At 35.9% G+C, this 27,432-nt stretch overlaps 1 protein-coding gene across 1 annotated transcript in view; it reads left to right on the top strand.

Moving 5' to 3' along the window:
• Nucleotides 1-15,371, top strand: part of lhfpl4a (LHFPL tetraspan subfamily member 4a) — a 33,555-nt gene extending 18,184 nt beyond the window's left edge. Inside the window, exons 2-4 of the mRNA XM_056385752.1 lie at nucleotides 3,459-3,695; nucleotides 6,237-6,253; nucleotides 9,384-15,371. Of these exons, the coding sequence (XP_056241727.1) occupies nucleotides 3,459-3,695; nucleotides 6,237-6,253; nucleotides 9,384-9,437 (308 nt within the window). The 3' untranslated portion in view covers nucleotides 9,438-15,371. The remainder of the gene's footprint in view (nucleotides 1-3,458; nucleotides 3,696-6,236; nucleotides 6,254-9,383) is intronic.
• Nucleotides 15,372-27,432: the final 12,061 nt, after the last annotated feature.

Raw genomic sequence — 27,432 nt, 5'->3', positions numbered from 1 at the left:
CAGCCATGCCCCAAGCCCCGCCCACCTGGACCCACCATCCAACCTTGCAGGATTTGGTTTCTCTGAGTGTTTTACCTCAGTCAGAAGAGACTCAAAGCCTCTCTTCTGATTGTTTCAGTGACCTGTTGTTGCTAGAGCTCCAGAGAGCGCAGATGTAAAACTACATTGAGATGTCTTTTGGTTCTTACAACCACAAATATATCTTTTTATTGATATCAAAAAGAAGCACCAGAAAAGTGTTAAATATGGGACCCTTAAAAGCACAGTTTAAAAAATAAAATAAAATTCCATCGAATCATTTCACTTAAGTTTGCATATAGTCACCAGCTATCATTGGTTGATGGTGAAACTAACACACTGCAGCTAGCTAACACAAAACAAGCTGAGTCAGACTTCGAAACGTGGACACATGTCTTTCTCTTCAGTGTTGGTTTAAAAAAAAAAACAAAGTTACAGAACAAATCTCTTCTACTTTTTCACGTTTGGTAGTAACAGATCTGCACTGGTGTACACTGCAATACTCGCAGCCTCACAGTGCGACACTCACAAATGTTCTCACCTTCCCCCACCCACTAAGCTTCCGCCAGCAATTGAAAATTGAAGCGTTACAATGTTAAACAGTGTGCCAAACTAACTTGACAACAAAGTTTAGCTTTAAGCAGCGCAGGTGGTGATGGACTGATTCATGTTTTCCCTCGGGGCTTACCGTAGCTGTGTGCACCACATGATGAGACTGTTCAGCCCTATAAAAACCCTCATGCTTGATTTTACACAAGGATAATGAAGCAAGAACTGCTTTATTTCCACTCGGTACCCGGTCATCCTATTAGCCTGACCTGTATGTGCTCTTGTAGCCTAAAAGACGAGCAGTCCCTGGACGCTTTAACTTCCCTATACTGTATTCCTGCAGCTTGACTTACTGAGAAAGCTTCCAAACACACATCCATGGTCAGAAAAAGCATGCTGCTAACATCAGTTTGATAATTATCACACTAAAAACCACTTAAAAACATGTCTGCAAATGTCAGACAGGATGTTGTTTATCCTCAGGTAGTAAGCTCCAGTTACACAGAGTTTGTTTATATTGTGTCTCGGTGCGCCTGAAGGCTCAGCTGTCATTCAAACACAGACACAGTCCCGCCCACTCAGAGGCTTACAGGCAAAAAGAGCATTTCTGATGTATCTCCCAGTTGGACTTTAATGAATGCATCAGCTAATGAAATATTTTAAGAATCTTTGTATGGATGCAAAAGATGAATCAGGAGTGATGTATCTATCTGTTGTGTGTCTAAACTCGTTGTTGACCTTTGAGGCATGGATGCTAACAGCAAGGATCCGGCTTCATGTGTTCAGCAGCACATCAGCAGAATTTACTGAAAGCCCTATGTTATTATCCTCTGTGTTACTGTACACCTCGCTCCACATAGCAGCTACTGTATTTGACTGCTGCCCAGCATCCTTCACTACACATACGGCACTTAAAATATTCACAATTGCACACCAATTGAGCTCCAGACATTGAATCTTTTGAACATTTATTGGACTGAAGCGTAATAATCACCGACTTAGCCAAATCTATGTGACTTTTCATGTGTATCACAAGTGATGTTGCTTGTGGAAAAGACATGTCTGGTCTGGAATGAGGATTCAGTGTGATGCCTGCCATGTATGTTCCCCATCTCCCAGAGGAGCCCACTGCTTTACTTACAGCCCCTCAGGCACAGACTGACTGCTATTTAAAAAGCACTGGTGAGCAAGGAATATGGCACAATCAGCTCCCCAGGGATGCTCACTTTGATAAATGAGCATAGGTGTAAAGTATAGATTACCACTTTTGTTGTAGTGTTGAAATTGCATGTATGGATTTCCCCAGAGGGCTTTGCACCGTGTGTATGTTGCACATACTCACATTTGTTTGCAAGTGTGAGTCCAAACAGGTTCTGCATGTTTTAAACTGCTTCCCTCTCCCAATTGTCTCAAGGTGGAATAATGTATACAGGGTGTGCATGTTACTCCATCTTTCCACTGTCTCACTATTAACACCTTTACTCAGGTGTCTAAATTCTGCTCACATCAGCAGTGCTGAAAGGTCCAATATTGTATAAAGTGCGATTTCCATGTCTTTTTTTTATTACAAAGCAGGGCTAGGTTCAATATTAATACTGTGAAAGTATCAAAGTGCTCAGTCCACAGAGAAATGCACACAGCCTGTATTCAGAAACTGAGCCTTGAAATGAGCCGTCAGGACTTATATAAGTTTGTGATGTCACAACAAAGCAGTCACCACTCTCAGCCATGCCCCAAGCCCCGCCCACCTGGACCCAGTGTCCAACCTTGCAGGATTTGATTTCTCTGAGTGTTTGCTTGAAATCTGCAATTTTTTTATTCAATCATTCAGAAAACAGTCAGCCAATCAGAAGAGAGGCTCAGATCCTGGCGCCACAGCCACATGAGAGCACATTCACTGAGAAATATTGGGAGAGAAGGACCAGTCCTAGCCTGGTCAGATGCGTACACGAACTGATGAAGCCTCTTGGATGAGAGGTGAAACGTCTTCACAGACAAACAACCTAGTCCAGTTGTTTCGATTTAAAAAACTCCTTTAGGATACTATGACCTGGACAAATGAGAATATACACAGGCTTATTGGGAGAGAAGTTTGGTCTGCCTGTAAAGCCACTAGATCCATCTTAAATTTTGCCAAAAGAATCAAAGGCAAAGAATCAAAACTAAAGGTAAAATTCAGCTCAGCATGCGTTGGTATTGTTAAGATAAGTAGATGCCCCTTGTTTTTATGGATTATTGTTTACTGGTTGAGCAGAGAAGAGTTTCCATTAAATCTATTGTGGAAGGAGCACAGATATGAATTTCTTCAATAACAGTGCAATGCAGCCTAGAAACATGGTGTGTTTTAGTAAAGGACACGGATCTCACTTACATGCACTGACAAAAGTAGCTGCGTTATCACTATCAAAGGACATGAAGGAAAAAGCTGGACTCAGTATGAGATCTTAAGCCTCTCTGCTTGGTTTTGGTATCCTTTGGTATAAAGCAGACCGACTAACTTTGTAAACATTCACTCACTCTGTACAGATTACTGGTGTCATCTTACAGGACTTCTGGGTGATGATGTTAAAATTCTTTAAAGAGTTTTGCTTTTGCTGCAATTTAAGGCCATCAGTGTGATACTTTTTGTTGCTATTAGTTCATTAAAATCTAGCTTCAAAATTTTCTCTTCCCTGTTACTTCTCTCTTTTTCCCCACCTCAGTTTCTCATCTCTTCCTTCTGTTCTTTGGAATCTCTCACTTGTGCCCTTTTTCTTTGTCCTCAGTCTTCACATCATCCTTCCTCTCCCTTGTACTCTCTCCTCGTTCCCTTCAAAACTCTGCATTTATACCCCACCTGTCCCACTCCTCACCTTAAGCCTGCTTCTCTGCTCTTCTTTGTCCTCCTGCAGGAGTGTGCCTGGTGCTTGGTTGCATGATCTTCCCTGACGGATGGGACGCTGAGGTGATCCGGGACATGTGCGGGGAGCAGACAGGGAAATACTCCCTGGGCGATTGCTCTGTACGCTGGGCATATATGCTGGCCATCATGGGCATCTTGGACGCCCTCATCCTCTCCTTCCTGGCCTTCGTCCTGGGCAACCGGCAGACGGATTTCTATCTTGATGATCTGCAGACAGACAGCAAAGGTAAGTAAAGGGACAATGAAATACAATGCTTACAAATTTAAATTTTACCCTAATTATCTAATTTTACCCTAAATTCGGATTTAATGCCAGCAGCGAATTGGCTCCCAGTCCTGAACGGGGCTTTTTGAAACCTTACCTCAAACAATAATGAAGTTAGCTAATGAAATGCTGTCTAGGAGAGTAATGTTAGTTTTCTGTGTAGCCAGCAAAACAAAAAACATTCCTTACTGTTTGGCTTTTGGTTTTTGGCTTAAAGGCAAAAGACACCACCCTCCAAAGATGTGGTGTATGTTGAGACAGAGTATTGAGTTGCTTTCAGACAGCGAGCCTCTGATTGACAACACTGGTGCTCTCTGTAGCAGAGCTACGCCCGATCCTACCAGCCTTTTCTTCTGATCCAGTACACGCCTGGTTCTACGGCCTGATGCTGCTTCCACATCTGGACCGATTGTAGCACACACACAGAAAATGCTCTGGCTGTTCAGAGGATAACAGCTGCAAACTGCCCAGAAGTGGACATATATGGGCCAGAATTGGGCCGAAGACCCAGGCATATGTTGGGCCAGAAGTTTCATTTTGCTCTCTTGGTAAAATAATCTCATCACACAGAGTGGATTGCATTTTGAATTGGGGAAACTAGTTAGCATTGTTACTTGATTAATATAGCTAGTTTTGCTATGTAGCATTATAAACATTGTTATTATTATGGTTATGGTTATGGTTATGGTTATGGTTATTGTTATTATTATCTGCGGCCAAATAATCAGATTTTGAAGTTGATGTTGCTCTTACTCTCACTGCACTATTCTGTCTATTCTGTGCTTACGCAGAGGTGTATCACACAGTGAACTCAGATACCTTTTGAATCAGCTCCTGTATCATTCACTTCTAGTCGTTGTAGTTTCTGTGGTTGCCACGGCAACAAGTAGAAAAAAGTTGAACCATCATAAACTCTGATGGCGGCAACCGCCCTCCCTCTCTTTGCCCAGTTCCGTTTTACATTCAAAACAATGGAGGCACCAATGGCCCCCGCAACCTCTGAAAGCACCTTTACTCTAACTACAGCCTCACTGCTTGACTGACCTGCCAAATATCTAATTATACTCACTAAAGTTGTTCAGGGGAGGGGTTTATTAACCTGGATTTTGCTTTTATTGTTTGTTTTAATGGACATATGATAAAGTGGAAAGAATAGACCAAATCTGATCCATCGAAAGATAATGATGTTTTGCAAAATTATACAACTATTGGCTGCTTGTATCCAATCTAAATTAACATGGTAAGGCTTTAATACCACATTACCATAAACCTGAATAGCAATATAACGAAAATAAAAAATGGCAAAGTGTATAATACAGTAATGCAGTGCCTCTAAGCGGGGGTTAGCCAGTCAGTCTTCCTCCAACTCTCATTTTGTGGGCCTTAGATGTGAGGCCATTAACATGAACAAGATTATCCCAGTTGAAAAATGACTACACTCCAACCTGACCACTGTAACTTCAGCCAAATTGCTTTCAGTGCTGTATTCAAGAGTGGGAGAGTGTCCTCCAGAGGGTTTCTGACAGTTTGCATGATGTTGCATCAGGACAGTTGAATCGCATTGTTTCAGCTGTATGAAAAGAGAGGAAGCGGAGGAGAGGAACGGCAGAAAAAAAAGGCGGTGGAAGGGCCAGAGTAAAAGATACAGTGCAAAACAATAAAAAGTCTCCTTACATAAGGATTGTGTGTTTGATTTGACTCCATAAACCCAATGTACAACAACACAGACAGGTACAAGAGCGAGAGGGTGAGAGAGAGGCAGAGAGAAAAAGAGAAAGATGGAGATCTATGACATAAGACATAGTAGACTGAGAGTGTGAGAGATATACAGACAGATAGAGAACAAGATTGAGTAAAGGAGAGAGGATTGAGAGGAGGAGACCAAGAGATAAAGAGAGAGAAAAGTGACATAAGATGTCTCGGTTCTCCGATGGTCTATCTCCATGATGGTTTCCATGGTAACTGGAGATATTCCAGAGTGTGGGCGTGTCTTTTCTGTTCTTATCTGATTAACCTCACTGACAGTCTCAGTGATTTTACACATTTAACGCATCTGATTCTCCATCAGCTGTGTGAAGTTTCTTCTTTTTTTCTGCTCACATTTCCGTCATAGAAATAAATGTCCCTTTTAGCTTCTTTATGCCGACTGAGAACAAAACTGAGTGACAACCTATGGACAGAGCATGAAAGCAGCTGTTGTCCATATAAGGTGAAAGGTGAAAAAGGAAACTTTCTATGGGGAAAGACTACATCAGTATTAGGCCAATAATAAGACAAATATAGGGGTTTATATCAACATATGTAGAGTATGACCTGTGTTACTAATATACAAACAAAGTGTGGACATAAACTGGACATAGGTTGCAAAAAATGTATTTTTTGACCAGTAATGCTGAACTCATACTTACATAAGCATATTCATGTTTTGCACAAACATGCACTTTTTCTGGTCTTGCCTCACTGTGAATATGACAACACTTTTGTTCTTCTCTGTCCTTGCAGATTTTGCTGTGTCAAGGGTAAGTCCACTTTTGCTCTATACATTTCATGTGCATTATGTTTGAGGAATACATAACACATTGCCTGCGTAAAGCCTCGTTAGCTTTCGAGCATTGTGCAGCTAAAAGCAAGGCCCAGTCACATTAGCTTATTAGCGGACGGCGGAACTGATCAGCAGGCCTATCAAACACCAACAGGATGCGTGGTGACTTCCTTTTAAGCGGCAGTGTGTGTCTAGCACATGATGTTCTGATGAGGGGATGGTTGCAACAAATTGCTGTAACCGTCCCCAAGCTACACAGCCAAATCAAAACAGACCATACAACAGGATTTTTAGATCAAAATAACCACTATATAACATATATGCGGCTAATTTTGTCCCATATCAGTACAGATGGAACCATACTTGCTCATTTTAACAAATAGTGTCTGAATAACAGAGAAAAATGCAAAAAGTGTTGCAACTGTCCCCAGTCTTCCCTAATACCTGTATCTTGAAAGATTTCTCCAGTGCAGTGGTTTCTCAAATTATGATATGCTGTCATGCTGATTTTATTTTAACAGCACCCATCCATTTTACAGATAAGTATTGGACTTAAAAAACTGAACTAATTAATGACTAAAGTATGCTAATTGGTTCAAATTTATTTTTATTCTGTTAAAATAAGCAGAATTGCTTTCATTGTAGGTATTTGGGGAAAGAAAACACAGATGATATTATACATTAATCTGTCTCTCATGTGCCTCTTATAGTCACTTGAAGTGTCTTCGTTAGCCAGAAGTTGGTGTTTGAAGTCTGAAACTTTCTCTCCACATTTTGTGGTTGTCCCTGGCGTGGCACAGCTAACTTCCCCTGTCCACAAAACAGCAGAACATGTTGAGGGCAGAGATTTATGATCATTAGTGCCACGGGTGCTCAGCTCCGAGGCACTCCTCTACAGCTAGAATAGCTGAGAGGAGTGCCTCGGAGCAGAGCCCTGAGGCATCTATTAATCTTCTGTTTCGGGTTTATTATTCTTCCGCCAAATTTCGGCGTGTAACTCGTCCCGCAGCTTTGAGAAAACCCCGGTAATATATACATCAAAACGTGCGTCTTGATCCCGCAAGGGGTGCTATGACTTTTGGTGTTAAAATTCCAATTTTTCCCAAAGTTATTCCCAAAAAACTGGGAATAAATAATGCATTAGAAATGCATTGGAATTTTCTTTAGAAACCCACCTTTTTTCGACAAAATTGCACCTTTTTTCTGAGTCACCCAGCTCTCTCATACCTGCACGTAGAAATGTGATTCAAACTATAAAACGGAGGAAAACTTCTGCTCTCTCAAAAAGACAGGAACTGTTTTTACATAACATGTAAACTTTTCTAACTGTGAGCACTCAAAGGAGGAGTGCAAATCACTTTTTCTTCAAAGTTAGAGTGAAAGCGTCAGTTGGCTAGAGTGCGTGAAGCAGTAAAAAATAACCTTTATTTTTATTTTTAACTCGAGCTCACGGCCAAACCGTAAAAAGGAGACAAATAATTCTTTCTGAAAATGTAGACATAGTTGTTGGGATTCATAAAATGTAACTTTGACAGGCAGGGTCTGCACAAAATTTAAACGGGGGTGCCGAGTCCGGCAGCAATACCTGTCTCACTCTCATTGACACCTAATGTAATCGTCTTTTTTTTTCAAAAGAATCTCACTCTGTCTTCGCACTGAGCTTACGCACTCTTTTTAAGGAATATCTGAATAAAATAGAGACTGTTGAAACTTCTGGCTTCAGTGTCTGGCACGGTCTTTTCGGTTTATGAAAAGAAGTAACGGTTTTCTCATAATTTGCAGTTGTTTGAAGCCATGTAGAAGCCAAATTCTGGGCAGATTTTCACATTGCCATGGCAACGGCAGCTCCTGACCTGTGTGCGTGCGTGCGTGCGCCTAGCAACCAGATAACCAACTCTCCAAGCTCCGCTAGCTTTACATTAGCCGCATGTTAGGTCTTAAATTACATTTAGTTAGGTCTTAAATATGTAAGTCCATTTACTGCTTCCTTCGTTGCTTTTTTTTTTGTTTTGTTAAAAGAGTGAATGAAGTTGTGACGGTCTCCGCTGAGACAGAGGAGAGGAGAAGCTACTAGCCCTCTCTCGCTGTCACTTCTAGTCGCGTTGCTCTCCTCCCCAGTAATGTTAAATTTAGCACAGAAAAAAACATAATAGTGGTAATTTAAATAGCGGTTCATGGGATTTATTAACCCTCGGTCCCTCTGTCCTTTTTTGGACATTTTCTTCACTTTTCTTTTTTGATTTGCTGATCATTTTGGCTGTGTTACAGCTCAAGGTATGGATTTCTGCAAGAAAGTGTCTTTTTTGACATATTTTTAAAATCTAATGTCAGTTACTGTTACAGGTCTATTATACACTGGTAACACATTTTGTACCCTCTGGGGTTCCTCACGTCCAAAAAAGGACACACAAAGAAAATGCTATAAAATCATCATATATCAATATTTTTTTCTGCTTTTTTTGCATAAATCTCTTAAACCACTTCAGTTCTGCTCAAACCTATCAAATGTTTATTAGTTTTCGGGATTTTAACCCTTTAAATGCCAGTTTGAAGACATGTTGCCTCTTGTTTTATTAAAAAAAACAACACAGAATATGAGATATTTCCCACATAATACATGATGGAGGGATGTGAAATTGTTTTATATCAGAGTCTTTTATATCAAGACATTTCTCAAAACCAGAGTATGATCAGGGTGACTTTTGAACACTGGAAATAAATCATGTACTCATCCCGGCAGTAGCCCCCGTGGCACTCAAAATTTCCCTGGAATTTTCTAGTTTCACTTTCTCATTCTCCTTCCCAGGATGCAACTCTATAACAGCTTTTCATGGGACCTGTTTCACTGTTGCACATTTTATCTCCACGCCTCCAGTTTGTAGCACAGACTTTGTGTAAACCATTTAATCACTTAACAAAGCTGAGATAATTCTGATGACATCACTATGACCTCACTCTGGTGGGGTAGTGCTCCCCATGACTAGTAAACTGATACTGATGTGTAACATTGATGGATTTCTCCTTTAAATCTTACTTATAACCTCTTAAGTGTCCATTGTCTATGACACAAGTCCGTAAAGAAGAATTGTCTGTCTTGTTTTCTTCAGATTGAGGTCCGGGACAGAAGAGAGCCACGGTACGGAGTGCAGCGTCTTCACTGAGGGTATTGACAGCACGGGACAACTTCTCTTCTATTCTCTTCTCTTTTTTTCCTCTTCTCTTCATCCATCTCGGGCTTTCCTCCCCTCTCTCCTCTCCTTCTACTCTCTTCTTCTCTTCTCTCCAATGATCAGGATATCACCCAATCTCAATGCAGACACCAAGTGTACAGGATTCTGTAAGATAAAAAAAAAAAAAAAAAAACACACTGGGATAAACTATATTTTGGAAAAAAAAAAATTATAAAAGGTTGTACAGTGCATTTAACACTCAACTTTCTCAATGAATACCTTTATGATGAAAAGAAAAAAATTTACTCTATTTAAAGTCTTGATTTGTGTGAGAAATTCAATCCTTACGATGAAGAACCATATTGTCCATCTATGATTTTACGAAGATTAATTTCAAATCTTGCTATTTAATGACTTTGAGTTTGTGTGTCGTGTACATTCATAGCTTCAGAAAGCAGATTATTGATACTCCTCGTACAGTGATAGAGTCAAGACTCGCAATACAGCAGCAAGTCCATTATTAAACATTCAAAACACTTCAACCGGGACTTGTATGGCTCTTCATCTAAGGACTTTCAAATATGAGGAATTTAAAAGGAGTACCCCATTGCAGCTTTACAGAACCTAACATCTCTGGGAGATTCTCTACTGTACATACTGAACAATGTAAATAACATTACTGCTGACGAAAACAGCCGACAACAAAACCTCATCTGACTCTAATGCATTCGAGTATAGTATTTCTACCCTTGGTTTCAGTGTTCCTCGTGCTGGAAGAGCATCGAAGTATGTGCAAATCCATTGTGTTTATAATGACTCCTCACTACTGATTTTTAGTGGGAATAGACAGGATGGGAATAAAAATGGATATCTCTGCCGGATATTCCACAGAAAAAGCAGAGCACCATGAATCAAAGTGATTGTGTGCGATCAAAGAAAAAAGTCGCTTCCCCTGCATCAGCACAGCCTCAAAACAAGCCCCTTTACTGTAGTATTTCACCCTGCAGTATGTAGTACAAATTAAAATTGCTGAACCGAACTCGCAGCTGTCCAAGTCAGACTTAGATGTCTAGGTTCTCTACTTTGTAATACCCTTTTTCCAGTGTGCAGTTTACTCCAGTTTATGGTTCCAGCATACAGTGATCAGTTTACTCTACAAATGTCTTAAGACTGTGTGAATATGGCTGTATGAGTCGGCCTTCTCTCAGAGGGAAGCCCCAAGTGCTGCATTGTCTTAAGGTGATGTCACTAATATGCCTCTTTGCTGCTTGCAGTAGTCATAAGTGGGACAGAATCAGAGCGAATACCCCCTTAAAATGAAGTTGAAAGTCCTTAAAGAGTCCTCAAAATGTTGCCGCTTTATTAGTCGTGAGAAGATACTGTGACATGGTGTCCTACCATATAATTCTTGCAACCATCTTAGATACATTTTATAGAAATACTGAGGCCAAGAGTCCAAGTCCTCCCAAAGCACCACCCACAACCCCACAGCAAAGTGGCCAAATTCAGATATATTGGGCCTCATGCAAGAAGATTTTAAAATCTTACTTTTTTCTCTGTGAGGTTTGACATGTGATTGATTCAGCAAACGTGCCGTAAATCGCTCATTTCAACCTGTTCGTGAAGAGATGTGTGTATTTCATCATTAGCAAAATCAGTACCATTTCCAGTGCTACATAAGGCTGCCTGTTCCACTCATTCACAAAAAATGTTACCTAAGAGTAAATAATTATTATAATAATTATATGTACAGGTGCAGTGCCTGTTCAAAACGTGCCTGCCGGTAGCCTAATGGGAGCAATGATGGCATCACAGTTAAAGTGATGGCATTTATCTGTGTTCATTTTTTCATCATATCAAGTAACTCGTAGAAAACTGATGTTTGAAGCTTTCTCAAGAACCACTCATCCAAAAAAAAAACTTCACAGTCGACACTGCACTTCCTGGGGTCCTCAGCAATACACCTGCCAAGGTTGAAGTCGATCAGATGAGCAGTTGTCGAGAAAAATCTAAAGAAAATCAAAAAGAGATTCCTCCATTTATAGTTAGTGTTCTTATATTATTATACCATTATGTAAAGGACCCAAAACAAAGCCGATGTCGCATCACCAGAGCAGAAATGAAGGAGAAATGGTTTGACCTAAAGTAAGTTGCTAAAAAAACATCTTGCTATTGCAAAGGGATAGAATAGAGAGAATATGAGAAAGAGAATATTATGCTGTAGTTCATGTTGCACTGTCGAACAGGATATGTTCCCCTGAACAGCGACCTGTGTAAAGAGGCAGCTGCAAGATGAGCAACTGCTGAACTGTACAACTATAAGTTGCCATGCCAACAATTATGAATAGAATCACGAATCCAAAAAAAGACCTATGAACCTATATCCATCCACACAATAAACTGGCAAGTTATGATGTTATATTTTGAACTTTTAATTGATTTGGGCAACACATTTAAACTTTAAATTGCTTTTGATTGAGAAAAACTGATCTGAAGTATCTGATCATAATTGGTACTGGTGAATTTTGTATGTTGTACTTTCTAAATGAATTTGCAATTGCAAAACAAATATTTTCATAGTGTACTAATGATTCTTGCATGAGGCCCCTAGAGACTAATAATCCTGGAAGCAGCCTATAAAATAAGAAAAGCAGATGGCATGATCTCAGTTTCCTCAGCCGTAGCTACTATCCTGGTTGTGGGCTCAGATGTTAAAAAAGAAAAAGAAAAGAAAAAAAAAAGTATTATTTCTGTAGCTTTCAGACATGCCACCAAAACCACCCAGATTACTGTTGCCCCAACAACAATGTACCTTGATGTAGCACTTGAGACAATGCCAGTGGTGTCATTGGTTGTTATGCCATTAATTATTGCTGACACATTGAAGACAATGATCATTGCTACACCAGCAACATAAATTGTAATTTGGCCTGACAAACCTGATGTGTTGCTTTGATGACTCATGTCATAACCAGGGAGATACTGTAAATTGTGTTTCCTCTTTTCAATCACATGAACATGTTGCTGCCTTAAAGGAAAAAATTGGCACCTGCGCCATAAATATGAAAACATACCTGCAAGAGCATCTTTTCACTCGAGTTGACGCTGCTCGTATGAGGCCTGTGACTCACCACTGTACCCATGAGCACAGTTATGACTTCTATAGGCTGTATAGCCACTTGATATGTCTGCATCAATGACACTGACTGTCATGATATCAGTGACATTGCTCTAGGTTTGATTCGAGCATGTGACGAGTTGCGGTTACACAGTGCGACAGAGCGAGCGGGCTGCTGTAATTCAGAGCACCGTGGGGCTCTCCTCCCTCCCAGAGCAGCACTTCAGGCCAACATACTGTAACTGAGCCTCCCTAAAGCACCAAACCTGGGTCGAGTCACCGCGGGAATGAAATTAGCTGTGTAATAAAAGCACACGGTTAATTGTTTCATATGAGAAATTGGAAACGTTTTGCCCGTTTTGGGGGGAGAAGGCACGATCTTACTGTAAAACCCTGAGAGGTAACTGAATCCATTTCACTGAGCAATTCAGCCACACAAGGTGATCTGCGTTCTGTGAGACAGCTGCACACAGCATTGTATTTAACAGGCTACATCACGAGGAAAATACAGTCCGGTGAGGGACTGGTTATACTGTATTACGTTTGACTGTAATCCATGTTAAACTCTGGTAGGGATGCACTATTAACATGTTCATCGGGGACAAGTCAAAGTATTCATCTCAAAAATAAATTTACAAAACTACACAGCAAGAAATCAAGAATTTGACTTTTCATTTTACAAGTGAGGAATGGGTTGATATATTTTAAAATACCTAATTCCAGCCAGATGTTGGCTCAGAAGGCTCCTGAATGGGTTATCGGTGCATCCCTACGCTATATACATACAATGAGCAGATAGCTAGATGTGCAGTGTGTTTTTTAGAACGGTAGCTAGCTAACTCTCAGGAAGCTGTGTACACAGTACTGTATAAAAGGCTCTTGATGGAAATGATCAACAAACACACACTCAAGTGGGACGATGCTCTTGTGATGTGGTCATCGCCAAAATGAAGCTTCACTCCACGGCATACCTTGTTAGCAGAGAGTCTTTGTTTTGGATGAAAAAGCACTATTACTACCACTGATTTTCCAAGCTGGGCCTTTAAGACAATATGAAAACAGCCCTTATGCTGAATCTAATGATGCTGTCCATGCAGGCTCTGCACAGACCTTGGCCTACATCTATCAACCGTCTTAGGGTAGGAGTGCTGGGCCCTCATTCAAGAAAAGTTTCTTTCACTTTAACCTTGAAGTAAATGTGCAAAGCATTTGAAAAAGTATGACAGAAACAACTCGAACAGAAAATACAGACCTCATCCATTTGGTATAGCAAGAAATATGTTTTTTGCCTTTGATATGTACATGATGATTTGAGAAAATCAGTGCATTTGCTGAGACATTAGCATGGTGATTTTTTTATATCTAAAGTTTGCATAAAGCAGGCGCTAATGTCTCTCATGCGGTATATATTGTGATTTAGACATCTCCTATAGCGTGCATCTCTCATTTGGAATTACTTTGACGGGCCCAGGACAGATTTTATGACAAATCTACGAAAAGAAAATAACAAAGGAAAAAAAAAGCCCTGAGGCCTAAGCGGTCATGTCAGGCTTCCAACCATCATTACCTATGTGATCATTGGTCTGGTCTCCTCTCCGGGCACTCTGTTCCTGAGGACTTGACGATGAACTGAAAAATACCTTAACAAGGAACTGACAATACCTTAACCCCGATGAGCACATATTTGTACCACTCCAGGTGCCTCTAAGAACTCTTGATTTAATTCAGACGTGGTGCAGAACCAGCAAAACAAGTAGTGACACTGTAGTTTTTTCTACTAAAGACTACATACTCTGACTGAGCTCTGACGCTAGATGGATTTTACTGCAGGTCTGAGGTGAATTCAGTTTCAACTCGAACAAAACTGAAACTAAAATAATTACGAATAGTTTTCCCCGACTATTTAACTTGATTTGGGGAGACATTTTTGATATTTACAGCTAAAAAAAAAAAACTGTTGACTTTCTTTTATTTTCAGTTTGTCATTGGACTCCAAATCTGAATTCACCTCAGTCTTGAACCATCAAAAGATATGAAAAAGAATGAAAAGCTTATAAAAAAGGACACAGTCGATGAGAAGTCATTTCCGGTCTCTAGCAGCAAACAGGATGTTTGTTGACTATGTAAATGTCATTGATATGTCAATGATTTCATCATAGTTTTTATCATGCAATATCATGTATAAAGACATAATGTTGGGGTGGGATGGGTAGGGGGCAAAGATGAATAATGTCCAGTGACTTATGTTATGATAATAGTTGACTTTCTGTTAACTCCTGAAATGCAGGTGTTGCCAAAATACCATTGACTATCATGTGTTGACATGAAAAAAAAGAGAAATAATCAGTTTTTGTTTTGTATAACAAAAGAATGATATACTGATATTTGTCAAGTACTTCTGATGAGATCTTTGTTTTATGTGTTAACTACAGAATCTTTCCTTTCTGTTATGGATTACTTTCTATGTATTTTTGGTATGATGTATGATGATTGTCGTTCTGTCACATCAGACTTAACATCTCAGATTCAATTTTGACTCACTAATGGATGACTGCTTGTTGAAATATCAACACCCAAAAATGTATGAGTCTATTTATAAAGTTGCTTGATCATGGACAAGTGGACAGAGTCTGAAAGAGGCTTGTTGCTTTTCATGGATTACGATGACATGCTGATTTTGATTTGAAAATTATAATGTCTAATTAATTCCTATTTGTGTATAGTATTCCAACTCACCATGATGACAATTTCTGTTATTGAAACACATTTTGAGAGGGTCGAATAAAGATATTTTACATTCAAAATCATTATTCCTGACTCAATGAATTAATCAGTTATTTATGAATTTAAAGCAAGGCAATAAATAAACACTGTTCTGGTACATGCAGCTCAAACACAGCCTATTATTTTCTACCAAAGAAGGATCCTGATGTCTGTGACCATCTTTACGCACAAAGTTGTGGTTGAAACTGGACTATTTATGTAATTAGCAGCAGCCAGAGCATCCATTTCTGCTGTAGCAATGAGGGTGAGTCACACAACCAAAAATATCACATGGGGCTACTGTACACAGATGCGCACTAAGAGGGTGGCATAGCCCGAGACCGCCTGTGACTTGGAGTCGACAGCCTGTCACAGTAAGTACCTGTAATTCATCAGTGGGTTTTTCCTGTGTGTGGTCTGCTTTCAGCAACTACCACACTGGTCACCCAGCAGCTTTGTGTTGAATCCATTTGTGAAGTAGGATGAGACTTAAGGAACCACAGTGCTGGCTCCACTACAGGACAAGGAGCTACTTTTAGAAACCTTAAACGTTTCACTGCCATTTCGGTTTGGAACTCAAATTAATTCAACTGAGACGCAAACCAGTTACAATCAAAGCACTGCAGCCAATTCCAAATGATACATTGTAGGCTACCATTTTAGCATTGACAAAACAATCTGCACGGACATTGTGAAGGCTGTATAGGGAACAGGCTATTAGCCCCACCACAGCCCAATATATGAACCATACCTGCTAATACTGTTTTTATGCCTCTGCGATATTCAGGGCTGGAGGCATTATGTCTTCTTGTTGCCCATCCATCAATGAATGTGATATCTCAGGAAAACTTGGAGGGAATTTCTCAAAATTTTTCACAAGAATTCACTTGGATTCAAAGATGAACTATTTTGAATTTGGTGATCAAAGGTCAAGCTTACCAAGGTCCCATTCTGGTAAAAAAAAATAATGATACTTACAAGGATTGTCCAGCATGAGAATACTAAATACAATCACCAGGAGGAAAAAGGTAATGTCAATATCAGCATCGCTTAACTACCAACTTCTAATTTCATTTAGTGTGAAGGAGGAATAACAGTTCACAGGCACAACATGCAAATTCCACATAGAAAAGCTGTAGGGACAGGGTTTGAACCCAGAACCTTCTGACTTTGAAGTAAAAGATATAACCACGTCATAGTATAAAATGGGCAAAAAAGGGCTGTTGGCTAGTAAAAACAGGGGTATAACGTCACAGTATAGTAATGCATAAAAATAGCAAAAAAACATCATAGTATAGTAAGGCATGAAGAAAAAAAAAAAAAAAAGTAATTGTATATTAAGGGCACAAAAATGTCAAAACACATCATAGTATAGTTAGGCATAAAAAAAAAAGAAAGAAAGAAAAAAATCATAGTATAGTAAAGCTAAAAAACCCAAAAGAAAACGTCATAGTATAGTAAGGCACAACAACTGTCAAAAATCGTCAGAGTATAACAAGGCATAAATTGACAACAAATCATCATAGTATAACAAGGCATAAGACGTTATAGTATAGTAAGGCATAAAAATGTCAAAAATTGTCATAGTTTAATATGGCATGAAAATGAAAAAAAAAGTCATAGTATAGTAATACATAAAAATGAAAAAAAAATGTCACAGTTTAACTGGGCGTAAAAATGTCAAAACACGTAATAGTATAATGAGGCGTAGAACTTCATAGTGTAGTAAGACAAAAAAAGGCCAAAAAACTTCATAGTACAAAACGGCATGAAAATGTCAAAGATTTTCATGGCATGAAAATGTCATAAATACGTTATAATATAGTCTGGCATAAAAAGTCATAAAAATATCATAGTATAGTATGGCATAAAAAGTCATACAAACGTCATAGTATAGTAAAGCATAAAAATTCATAAAAACATCATAGTATAGTAAGGCATAAAAAGTCATAGTATAGTAAGGCATAAAAAGGTCATAAAAACGACATAGTATAGTAAGGCATAAAAAGTCATAGTAAAGTAAGGCAGAAAAAGTCATAGTATAGTAAGGCATAAAAAGGTCATAAAAACGTCATAGTATAGTAAGGCATAAAAAGTCATAGTATATTAAGGTATAAAAATGCATAAAAAGTCATACTACAGTAAGGCCTGAAAACATCATAGTATCGTAAGGCATAAAAATGTGAAATATTGTCATAGTATAGTAGGCCATAAAAATGAAAAAAAAAAAAAGTAACAGTTTAGGCAAAGAAGGGCTACTGAACCCAGATTCGAACCCCAATCCTGTCAGTGCAAAGCAAGAGTCCTAACCACTACACCATGTAACCACTTGCTAATGCAGGGCCTAACAATGTCGAAAAACATCATAGTATAACATGGCGTAAAATTACATAGTATGGTAGGGCATAAAAAGTCATAAAAAAGACATAGTATAATATGGGATAAAAAGTCATAAAAACGACATAGTATAGTATGGCATAAAAAGTCATAAAAACGACATAGTATAGTAAGGCATAAAAAGTCATATTATAGTAAGGCATGAAAAGTCATAAAAACGTCATATTCTATTAAGGCATAAAAAGTCATAGTATAGTAAGGCATAAAAAGTCATTTTATAGTAAGGCATGAAAAGTCATAAAAACGACATAAGGCATAAGAAGTCATAAAAACGACATAGTATAGTAAGGCATGAATAGTCATAGTATAGTAAGCCATAAAAAGTCATATTATAGTATGGCATGAAAAGTCATAAAAACGACATATTATAGTAAGGCATAGAAAGTCATAAAAACGTCATAGTATAGTATGGCATAAAAAGTCAAAAAAACGTCATAGTATAGTATGGCATAAAAAGTCACAAAAACGACATAGTATAGTAAGGCATAAAAAGTCATAAAAACATCATAGTATAACATGGCGTAAAATTACATAGTATGGTAGGGCATAAAAAGTCATAAAAACGACATGGTATAGTAAGGCATAAAAAGTCATATTATAGTAAGGTATGAAAAGTCATAAAAACGACATATTATAGTAAGGCATAAAGAGTCATAAAAACGTCATAGTACAGTAAGGCATAAAAAGTCATAAAAACGACATAGTATAGTAAGGCATGAATAGTCATAGTATAGTAAGCCATAAAAAGTCATATTATAGTATGGCATGAAAATGTCATAAAAACGTCATAGTATGGCATGGCATAAAAAATCATAAAAAGTCATAGTATAGTATGGCATAAAAAGTCAAAAAAACGTCATAGTATAGTATGGCATAAAAAGTCACAAAAACGACATAGTATAGTAAGGCATAAAAAGTCATAAAAACGTCATAGTATAGTAAGGCATGAATAGTCATAGTATAGTAAATAATAAAAAGTCATAGTATAATATGGCATGAAAAGTCATATAATAGTAAGGCATGAAAAGTCATAAAAACGTCATAGTATATTAAGGCATAAAAAGTCATACGAACCCCAATCCTGTCATTGCAAATCAAGAGTCCTAACCACTACACCATGTAACCACTTGCTAATGCAAGGCCTAACAATGTCGAAAAACATCATAGTATAACATGGCGTAAAATTACATAGTATAGTAAGGCATAAAAAGTCATATTATAGTAAGGCATGAAAAGTCATAAAAACGACATAGTATAGTAAGGCATAAAAAGTCATATTATAGTAAGGCATGAAAAGTCATAAAAACGACATAGTATAGTAAGGCATAAAAAGTCATAAAAAGGTCATAGTACAGTAGGGCATAAAAAGTCATAAAAACGACATAGTATAGTATGGCATAAAAATGGCATAAAAACGACATAGTATAGTAAGGCATGAATAGTCATAGTATAGTAAGCCATAAAAAGTCATAGTATAGTATGGCATGAAAATGTCATAAAAACGTCATAGTATAGCATGGCATAAAAAATCATAAAAACGTCATAGTATATTAAGGCATGTATAGCCATAGTATAGTAAGGCATAAAAAGTCATAGTATAGTGAGGTATAAAAAGTATAAAAAGTCATACTATAGTAAGGCATAAAAATGTCAAAAATTGTCATAGTTTAATATGGCATGAAAATGAAAAAAAAGTCATAGTATAGTAATACATAAAAATGAAAAAAAAAATGTCACAGTTTAACTGGGCGTAAAAATGTCAAAACACGTAATAGTATAATGAGGCATAGAAGTAAATAAAAAGTCATAAAAAGGTCATAGTACAGTAAGACAAAAAAAGGCCAAAAAACTTCATAGTACAAAACGGCATAAAAATGTCAAAGATTTTCATGGCATGAAAATGTCATAAATACGTTATAATATAGTATGGCATGAAAAGTCATAAAAACATCATAGTATAGTATAGCATAAAAAGTCATACAAACGTCATAGTATAGTAAAGCATAAAAATTCATAAAAACATCATAGTATAGTAAGGCATAAAAAGTCATAAAAACGTCATAGTATAGTAAGGCATGAATAGTCATAGTATAGTCAGCCATAAAAAGTCACAGTATAGTATCGCATAAAAAGTCATAAAAACGTCATAGTATAGCATGGCATGAAAAATCATAAAAACGTCATAGTATAGTATGGCATAAAAATGGCATGAAAACGTCATAGTATAGCATGGCATAAAAAATCATAAAAACGTCATAGTATATTAAGGCATAAAAAGTCATAGTATATTAAGGTATAAAAATGCATAAAAAGTCATACTATAGTAAGGCCTAAAAACATCATAGTATCGTAAGGCATAAAAATGTGAAATATTGTCATAGTATAGTAGGCCATAAAAATGAAAAAAAAAAAAAGTAACAGTTTAGGCAAAGAAGGGCTATTGAACCCGGATTCGAACCCCAATCCTGTCATTGCAAAACAAGAGTCCTTACCACTACACCATGTAACCACTTGCTAATGCAAGGCCTAACAATGTCGAAAAACATCATAGTATAACATGGCGTAAAATTACATAGTATGGTAGGGCATAAAAAGTCATAAAAAAGACATAGTATAATATGGAATGAAAAGTCATAAAAACGACATAGTATAGTAAGGCATAGAAAGTCATAAAAACGTCATAGTACAGTAAGGCATAAGAAGTCATAAAAACAACATAGTATAGTAAGGCATGAATAGTCATAGTATAGTAAGCCATAAAAAGTCATAGTATAGTATGGCATGAAAATGTCATAAAAACGTCATAGTATAGTATGGCATAAAAAGTCACAAAAACGACATAGTATAGTAAGGCATGAAAAGTCATAAAAACGTCATATTCTATTAAGGCATAAAAAGTCATAGTATAGTAAGGCATAAAAAGTCATATTATAGTAAGGCATGAAAAGTCATAAAAACGTCATATTCTATTAAGGCATAAAAAGTCATAGTATAGTAAGGCATAAAAAGTCATAGTATAGTATGGCATAAAAAGTCACAAAAACGACATAGTATAGTAAGCCATAAAAAGTCATAAAAACGTCATAGTATAGTAAGGCATGTATAGTCATAGTATAGTATGCCATAAAAAGTCATAGTATAGTATGGCATAAAAAGTCAAAAAAACTTCATAGTATAGTATGGCATAAAAAGTCATAAAAACGTCATAGTATAGCATGGCATGAAAAATCATAAAAATGTAATAGTATAGCATGGCATAAAAAATCATAAAAACGTCATAGTATATTAAGGCATAAAAAGTCATAGTATATTAAGGTATAAAAATGCATAAAAAGTCATACTATAGTAAGGCCTAAAAACATCATAGTATCGTAAGGCATAAAAATGTGAAATATTGTCATAGTATAGTAGGCCATAAAAATGAAAAAAAAAAAAAGTAACAGTTTAGGCAAGGAAGGGCTACCGAGCCCGGATTCGAACTCCAATCCTGTCATTGCAAAGCAAGAGTCCTAACCACTACACCATATAACCACTTGCTAATGCAAGGCCTAACAATGTGGAAAAACATCATAGTATAACATGGCGTAAAATTACATAGTATGGTAGGGCATAAAAAGTCATAAAAACGACATAGTATAGTAAGGCATAAAAAGTCATATTATAGTAAGGCATGAAAAGTCATAAAAACGACATATTATAGTAAGGCATAAAAAGTCATAAAAACGTCATAGTACAGTAAGGCATAAAAAGTCATAAAAACGACATAGTATAGTAAGGCATGAATAGTCATAGTATAGTAAGCCATAAAAAGTCATAATATAGTATGGCATGAAAGTGTCATAAAAACGTCATAGTATAGCAAGGCATAAAAAAATCATAAAAACGACATAGTATAATATGGCATAAAAAGTCACAAAAATGACATAGTATAGTAAGGCATAAAAAGTCATAAAAACGTCTTAATATAGTAAGGCATGAATAGTCATAGTATAGTAAGCCATAAAAAGTCATAGTATAGTATGGCATAAAAATGTCATAAAAACGTCATAGTATAGCATGGCATAAAAAATCATAAAAAGTCATAGTATAGTATGGCATAAAAAGTCAAAAAAACGTCATAGTATAGCATGGCATAAAAAATCGTAAAAACGTCATAGTATAGTATGGCATAAAAAGTCACAAAAACGACATAGTATAGTAAGGCACAAAAAGTCATGAAACCGTCATAGTATAGTAAGGCATGTATAGTCATAGTATAGTAAGCCATAAAAAGTCATAGTATAGTATGGCATAAAAATGTCATAAAAACGTCATAGTATAGCATGGCATAAAAAATCATAAAAAGTCATAGTATAGTATGGCATAAAAAGTCAAAAAAACTTCATAGTACAGTATAGCATGGCATAAAAAATCGTAAAAACGTCATAGTATAGTATGGCATAAAAAGTCACAAAAACGACATAGTATAGTAAGGCACAAAAAGTCATGAAACCGTCATAGTATAGTAAGGCATGTATAGTCATAGTATAGTAAGCCATAAAAAGTCATAGTATAGTATGGCATAAAAAGTCACAAAAATGACATAGTATAGTAAGGCATAAAAAGTCATAAAAACGTCATACTATAATAAGGCATGAATAGTCATAGTATAGTATGGCATAAAAAGTCACAAAAATGACATAGTATAGTAAGGCATAAAAAGTCATAAAAACGTCATACTATAGTAAGGCATGAATAGTCATAGTATAGTAAGCCATAAAAAGTCATAGTATAGTATGGCATGAAAAATCATAAAAAGTCATATAAAAACGTCATAGTATAGCATGGCATGAAAAATCATAAAAACGTCATAGTATAGTATGGCATAAAAAATCATAAAAAGTCATAGTATAGTATGGCATAAAAAGTCAAAAAAACGTCAGAGTATAGCATGGCATAAAAAATCATAAAAACGTCATACTATAGTATGGCATAAAAAGTCACAAAAACGACATAGTATAGTAAGGCATAAAAAGTCATAAAAACGTCATAGTATAGTAAGGCATGAAAAGTCATAGTATAGTCAGCCATAAAAAGTCATAGTATAGTAAGGCATAAAAAGTCATAAAAACGTCATAGTATAGCATGGCATGAAAAATCATAAAAACGTCATAGTATAGTATGGCATAAAAATGGCATGAAAACGTCATAGTATAGCATGGCATAAAAAATCATAAAAACGTCATAGTATATTAAGGCATAAAAAGTCATAGTATATTAAGGTATAAAAATGCATAAAAAGTCATACTATAGTAAGGCCTAAAAACATCATAGTATCGTAAGGCATAAAAATGTGAAATATTGTCATAGTATAGTAGGCCATAAAAATGAAAAAAAAAAAAAAGTAACAGTTTAGGCAAAGAAGGGCTATTGAACCCGGACTCGAACCCCAATCCTGTCATTGCAAAGCAAGAGTCCTTACCACTACACCATGTAACCACTTGCTAATGCAAGGCCTAACAATGTCGAAAAACATCATAGTATAACATGGAGTAAAATTACATAGTATGGTAGGGCATAAAAAGTCATAAAAACGACATAGTATAGTATGGCATAAAAAGTCATAAAAACGACATAGTATAGTAAGGCATAAAAAGTCATATTATAGTAAGGCATGAAAAGTCATAAAAACGACATATTATAGTAAGGCATAAAAAGTCATAAAAACGTCATAGTACAGTAAGGGATAAAAAGTCATAAAAACGACATAGTATAGTAAGGCATGAAAAGTCATAAAAACGTCATAGTATAGCATGGCATAAAAAGTCATAATATAGTATGGCATGAAAATGTCATAAAAACGTCATAGTATAGCATGGCATAAAAAATCATAAAAAGTCATAGTATAGTATGGCATAAAAAGTCAAAAAAACGTCAGAGTATAGCATGGCATAAAAAATCATAAAAACGTCATACTATAGTATGGCATAAAAAGTCACAAAAACGACATAGTATAGTAAGGCATAAAAAGTCATAAAAACGTCATAGTATAGTAAGGCATGAATAGTCATAGTATAGTCAGCCATAAAAAGTCATAGTATAGTAAGGCATAAAAAGTCATAAAAACGTCATAGTATAGCATGGCATGAAAAATCATAAAAACGTCATAGTATAGTATGGCATAAAAATGGCATGAAAACGTCATAGTATAGCATGGCATAAAAAGTCATAGTATAGTAAGGCATAAAAAATCATAAAAACGTCATAGTATATTAAGGCATAAAAAGTCATAGTATATTAAGGTATAAAAATGCATAAAAAGTCATACTATAGTAAGGCCTAAAAACATCATAGTATCGTAAGGCATAAAAATGTGAAATATTGTCATAGTATAGTAGGCCATAAAAATGAAAAAAAAAAAAAGTAACAGTTTAGGCAAGGAAGGGCTACCGAGCCCGGATTCGAACTCCAATCCTGTCATTGCAAAGCAAGAGTCCTAACCACTACACCATATAACCACTTGCTAATGCAAGGCCTAACAATGTGGAAAAACATCATAGTATAACATGGAGTAAAATTACATAGTATGGTAGGGCATAAAAAGTCATAAAAACGACATAGTATAGTAAGGCATAAAAAGTCATATTATAGTAAGGCATGAAAAGTCATAAAAACGACATATTATAGTAAGGCATAAAAAGTCATAAAAACGTCATAGTACAGTAAGGCATAAAAAGTCATAAAAACGACATAGTATAGTAAGGCATGAATAGTCATAGTATAGTAAGCCATAAAAAGTCATAATATAGTATGGCATGAAAGTGTCATAAAAACGTCATAGTATAGCAAGGCATAAAAAAATCATAAAAACGACATAGTATAATATGGCATAAAAAGTCACAAAAATGACATAGTATAGTAAGGCATAAAAAGTCATAAAAACGTCTTAGTATAGTAAGGCATGAATAGTCATAGTATAGTAAGCCATAAAAAGTCATAGTATAGTATGGCATAAAAATGTCATAAAAACGTCATAGTATAGCATGGCATAAAAAATCATAAAAAGTCATAGTATAGTATGGCATAAAAAGTCAAAAAAACGTCATAGTATGGCATGGCATAAAAAATCGTAAAAACGTCATAGTATAGTATGGCATAAAAAGTCACAAAAACGACATAGTATAGTAAGGCACAAAAAGTCATGAAACCGTCATAGTATAGTAAGGCATGTATAGTCATAGTATAGTAAGCCATAAAAAGTCATAGTATAGTATGGCATAAAAAGTCACAAAAATGACATAGTATAGTAAGGCATAAAAAGTCATAAAAACGTCATACTATAGTAAGGCATGAATAGTCATAGTATAGTAAGCCATAAAAAGTCATAGTATAGTATGGCATAAAAAGTCATAAAAACGTGATAGTATAGCATGGCATGAAAAATCATAAAAACGTCATAGTATAGTATGGCATAAAAAATCATAAAAAGTCATAGTATAGTATGGCATAAAAAGTCAAAAAAACGTCAGAGTATAGCATGGCATAAAAAATCATAAAAACGTCATACTATAGTATGGCATAAAAAGTCACAAAAACGACATAGTATAGTAAGGCATAAAAAGTCATAAAAACGTCATAGTATAGTAAGGCATGAATAGTCATAGTATAGTCAGCCATAAAAAGTCATAGTATAGTAAGGCATAAAAAGTCATAAAAACGTCATAGTATAGCATGGCATGAAAAATCATAAAAACGTCATAGTATAGTATGGCATAAAAATGGCATGAAAACGTCATAGTATAGCATGGCATAAAAAATCATAAAAACGTCATAGTATATTAAGGCATAAAAAGTCATAGTATATTAAGGTATAAAAATGCATAAAAAGTCATACTATAGTAAGGCCTAAAAACATCATAGTATCGTAAGGCATAAAAATGTGAAATATTGTCATAGTATAGTAGGCCATAAAAATGAAAAAAAAAAAAAGTAACAGTTTAGGCAAAGAAGGGCTATTGAACCCGGACTCGAACCCCAATCCTGTCATTGCAAAGCAAGAGTCCTTACCACTACACCATGTAACCACTTGCTAATGCAAGGCCTAACAATGTCGAAAAACATCATAGTATAACATGGAGTAAAATTACATAGTATGGTAGGGCATAAAAAGTCATAAAAACGACATAGTATAGTATGGCATAAAAAGTCATAAAAACGACATAGTATAGTAAGGCATAAAAAGTCATAGTATAGTAAGGCATGAAAAGTCATAAAAACGACATATTATAGTAAGGCATAAAAAGTCATAAAAACGTCATAGTACAGTAAGGGATAAAAAGTCATAAAAACGACATAGTATAGTAAGGCATGAATAGTCATAGTATAGTAAGCCATAAAAAGTCATAATATAGTATGGCATGAAAATGTCATAAAAACGTCATAGTATAGCATGGCATAAAAAATCATAAAAAGTCATAGTATAGCATGGCATAAAAAGTCAAAAAAACGTCATAGTATAGCATGGCATAAAAAGTCATAAAAACGTCATAGTATAGTATGGCATAAAAAGTCACAAAAACGACATAGTATAGTAAGGCATAAAAAGTCATAAAAACGTCATAGTATAGTAAGGCATGTATAGTCATAGTATAGTAAGCCATAAAAAGTCATAGTATAGTATGACATAAAAAGTCAAAAAAACTTCATAGTATAGTATGGCATAAAAAGTCACAAAAATGACATAGTATAGTAAGGCATAAAAAGTCATAAGAGAGTCATACTATAGTAAGGCATGAATAGTCATAGTATAGTAAGCCATAAAAAGTCATAGTATAGTATGGCATAAAAAGTCATAAAAACGTCATAGTATAGCATGGCATAAAAAATCATAAAAACGTCATAGTATAGTATGGCATAAAAATGGCATAAAAACGTCATAGTATCGTAACGCATAAAAATGTGAAATATTATCATAGTATAGTAGGCCATAAAAATGAAAAAAAAAAAAAGTAACAGTTTAGGCAAAGAAGGGCTACTGAACCCGGATTCGAACCCCAATCCTGTCATTGCAAAGCAAGAGTCCTTACCACTACACCATGTAACCACTTGCTAATGCAAGGCCTAACAATGTCGAAAAACATCATAGTATAACATGGCGTAAAATTACATAGTATGGTAGGGCATAAAAAGTCATAAAAACGACATAGTATAGTATGGCATAAAAAGTCATAAAAACGACATAGTATAGTAAGGCATAAAAAATCATATTATAGTAAGGCATGAAAAGTCATAAAAACGACATATTATAGTAAGGCATAAAAAGTCATAAAAACGTCATAGTACAGTAAGGCATAAAAAGTCATAAAAACGACATAGTATAGTAAGGCATGAATAGTCATAGTATAGTAAGCCATAAAAAGTCATAATATAGTATGGCATGAAAATGTCATAAAAACGTCATAGTATAGCAAGGCATAAAAAAATCATAAAAACGTCATAGTATAGAATGGCATAAAAAGTCACAAAAACGACATAGTATAGTAAGGCATAAAAAGTCATAAAAACGTCATAGTATAGTAAGGCATGAATAGTCATAGTATAGTAAGCCATAAAAAGTCATAGTATAGTATGGCATAAAAATGTCATAAAAACGTCTTAGTATAGCATGGCATAAAAAATCATAAAAAGTCATAGTATAGTATGGCATAAAAAGTCAAAAAAACGTCATAA

The sequence above is a fragment of the Seriola aureovittata genome, chromosome 9 (genome assembly GCF_021018895.1).
Source record: "Seriola aureovittata isolate HTS-2021-v1 ecotype China chromosome 9, ASM2101889v1, whole genome shotgun sequence".
In the NCBI taxonomy this organism is placed as follows: Eukaryota; Metazoa; Chordata; class Actinopteri; order Carangiformes; family Carangidae; genus Seriola; species Seriola aureovittata.
This window is presented reverse-complemented; position numbering and strand designations above follow the sequence as displayed.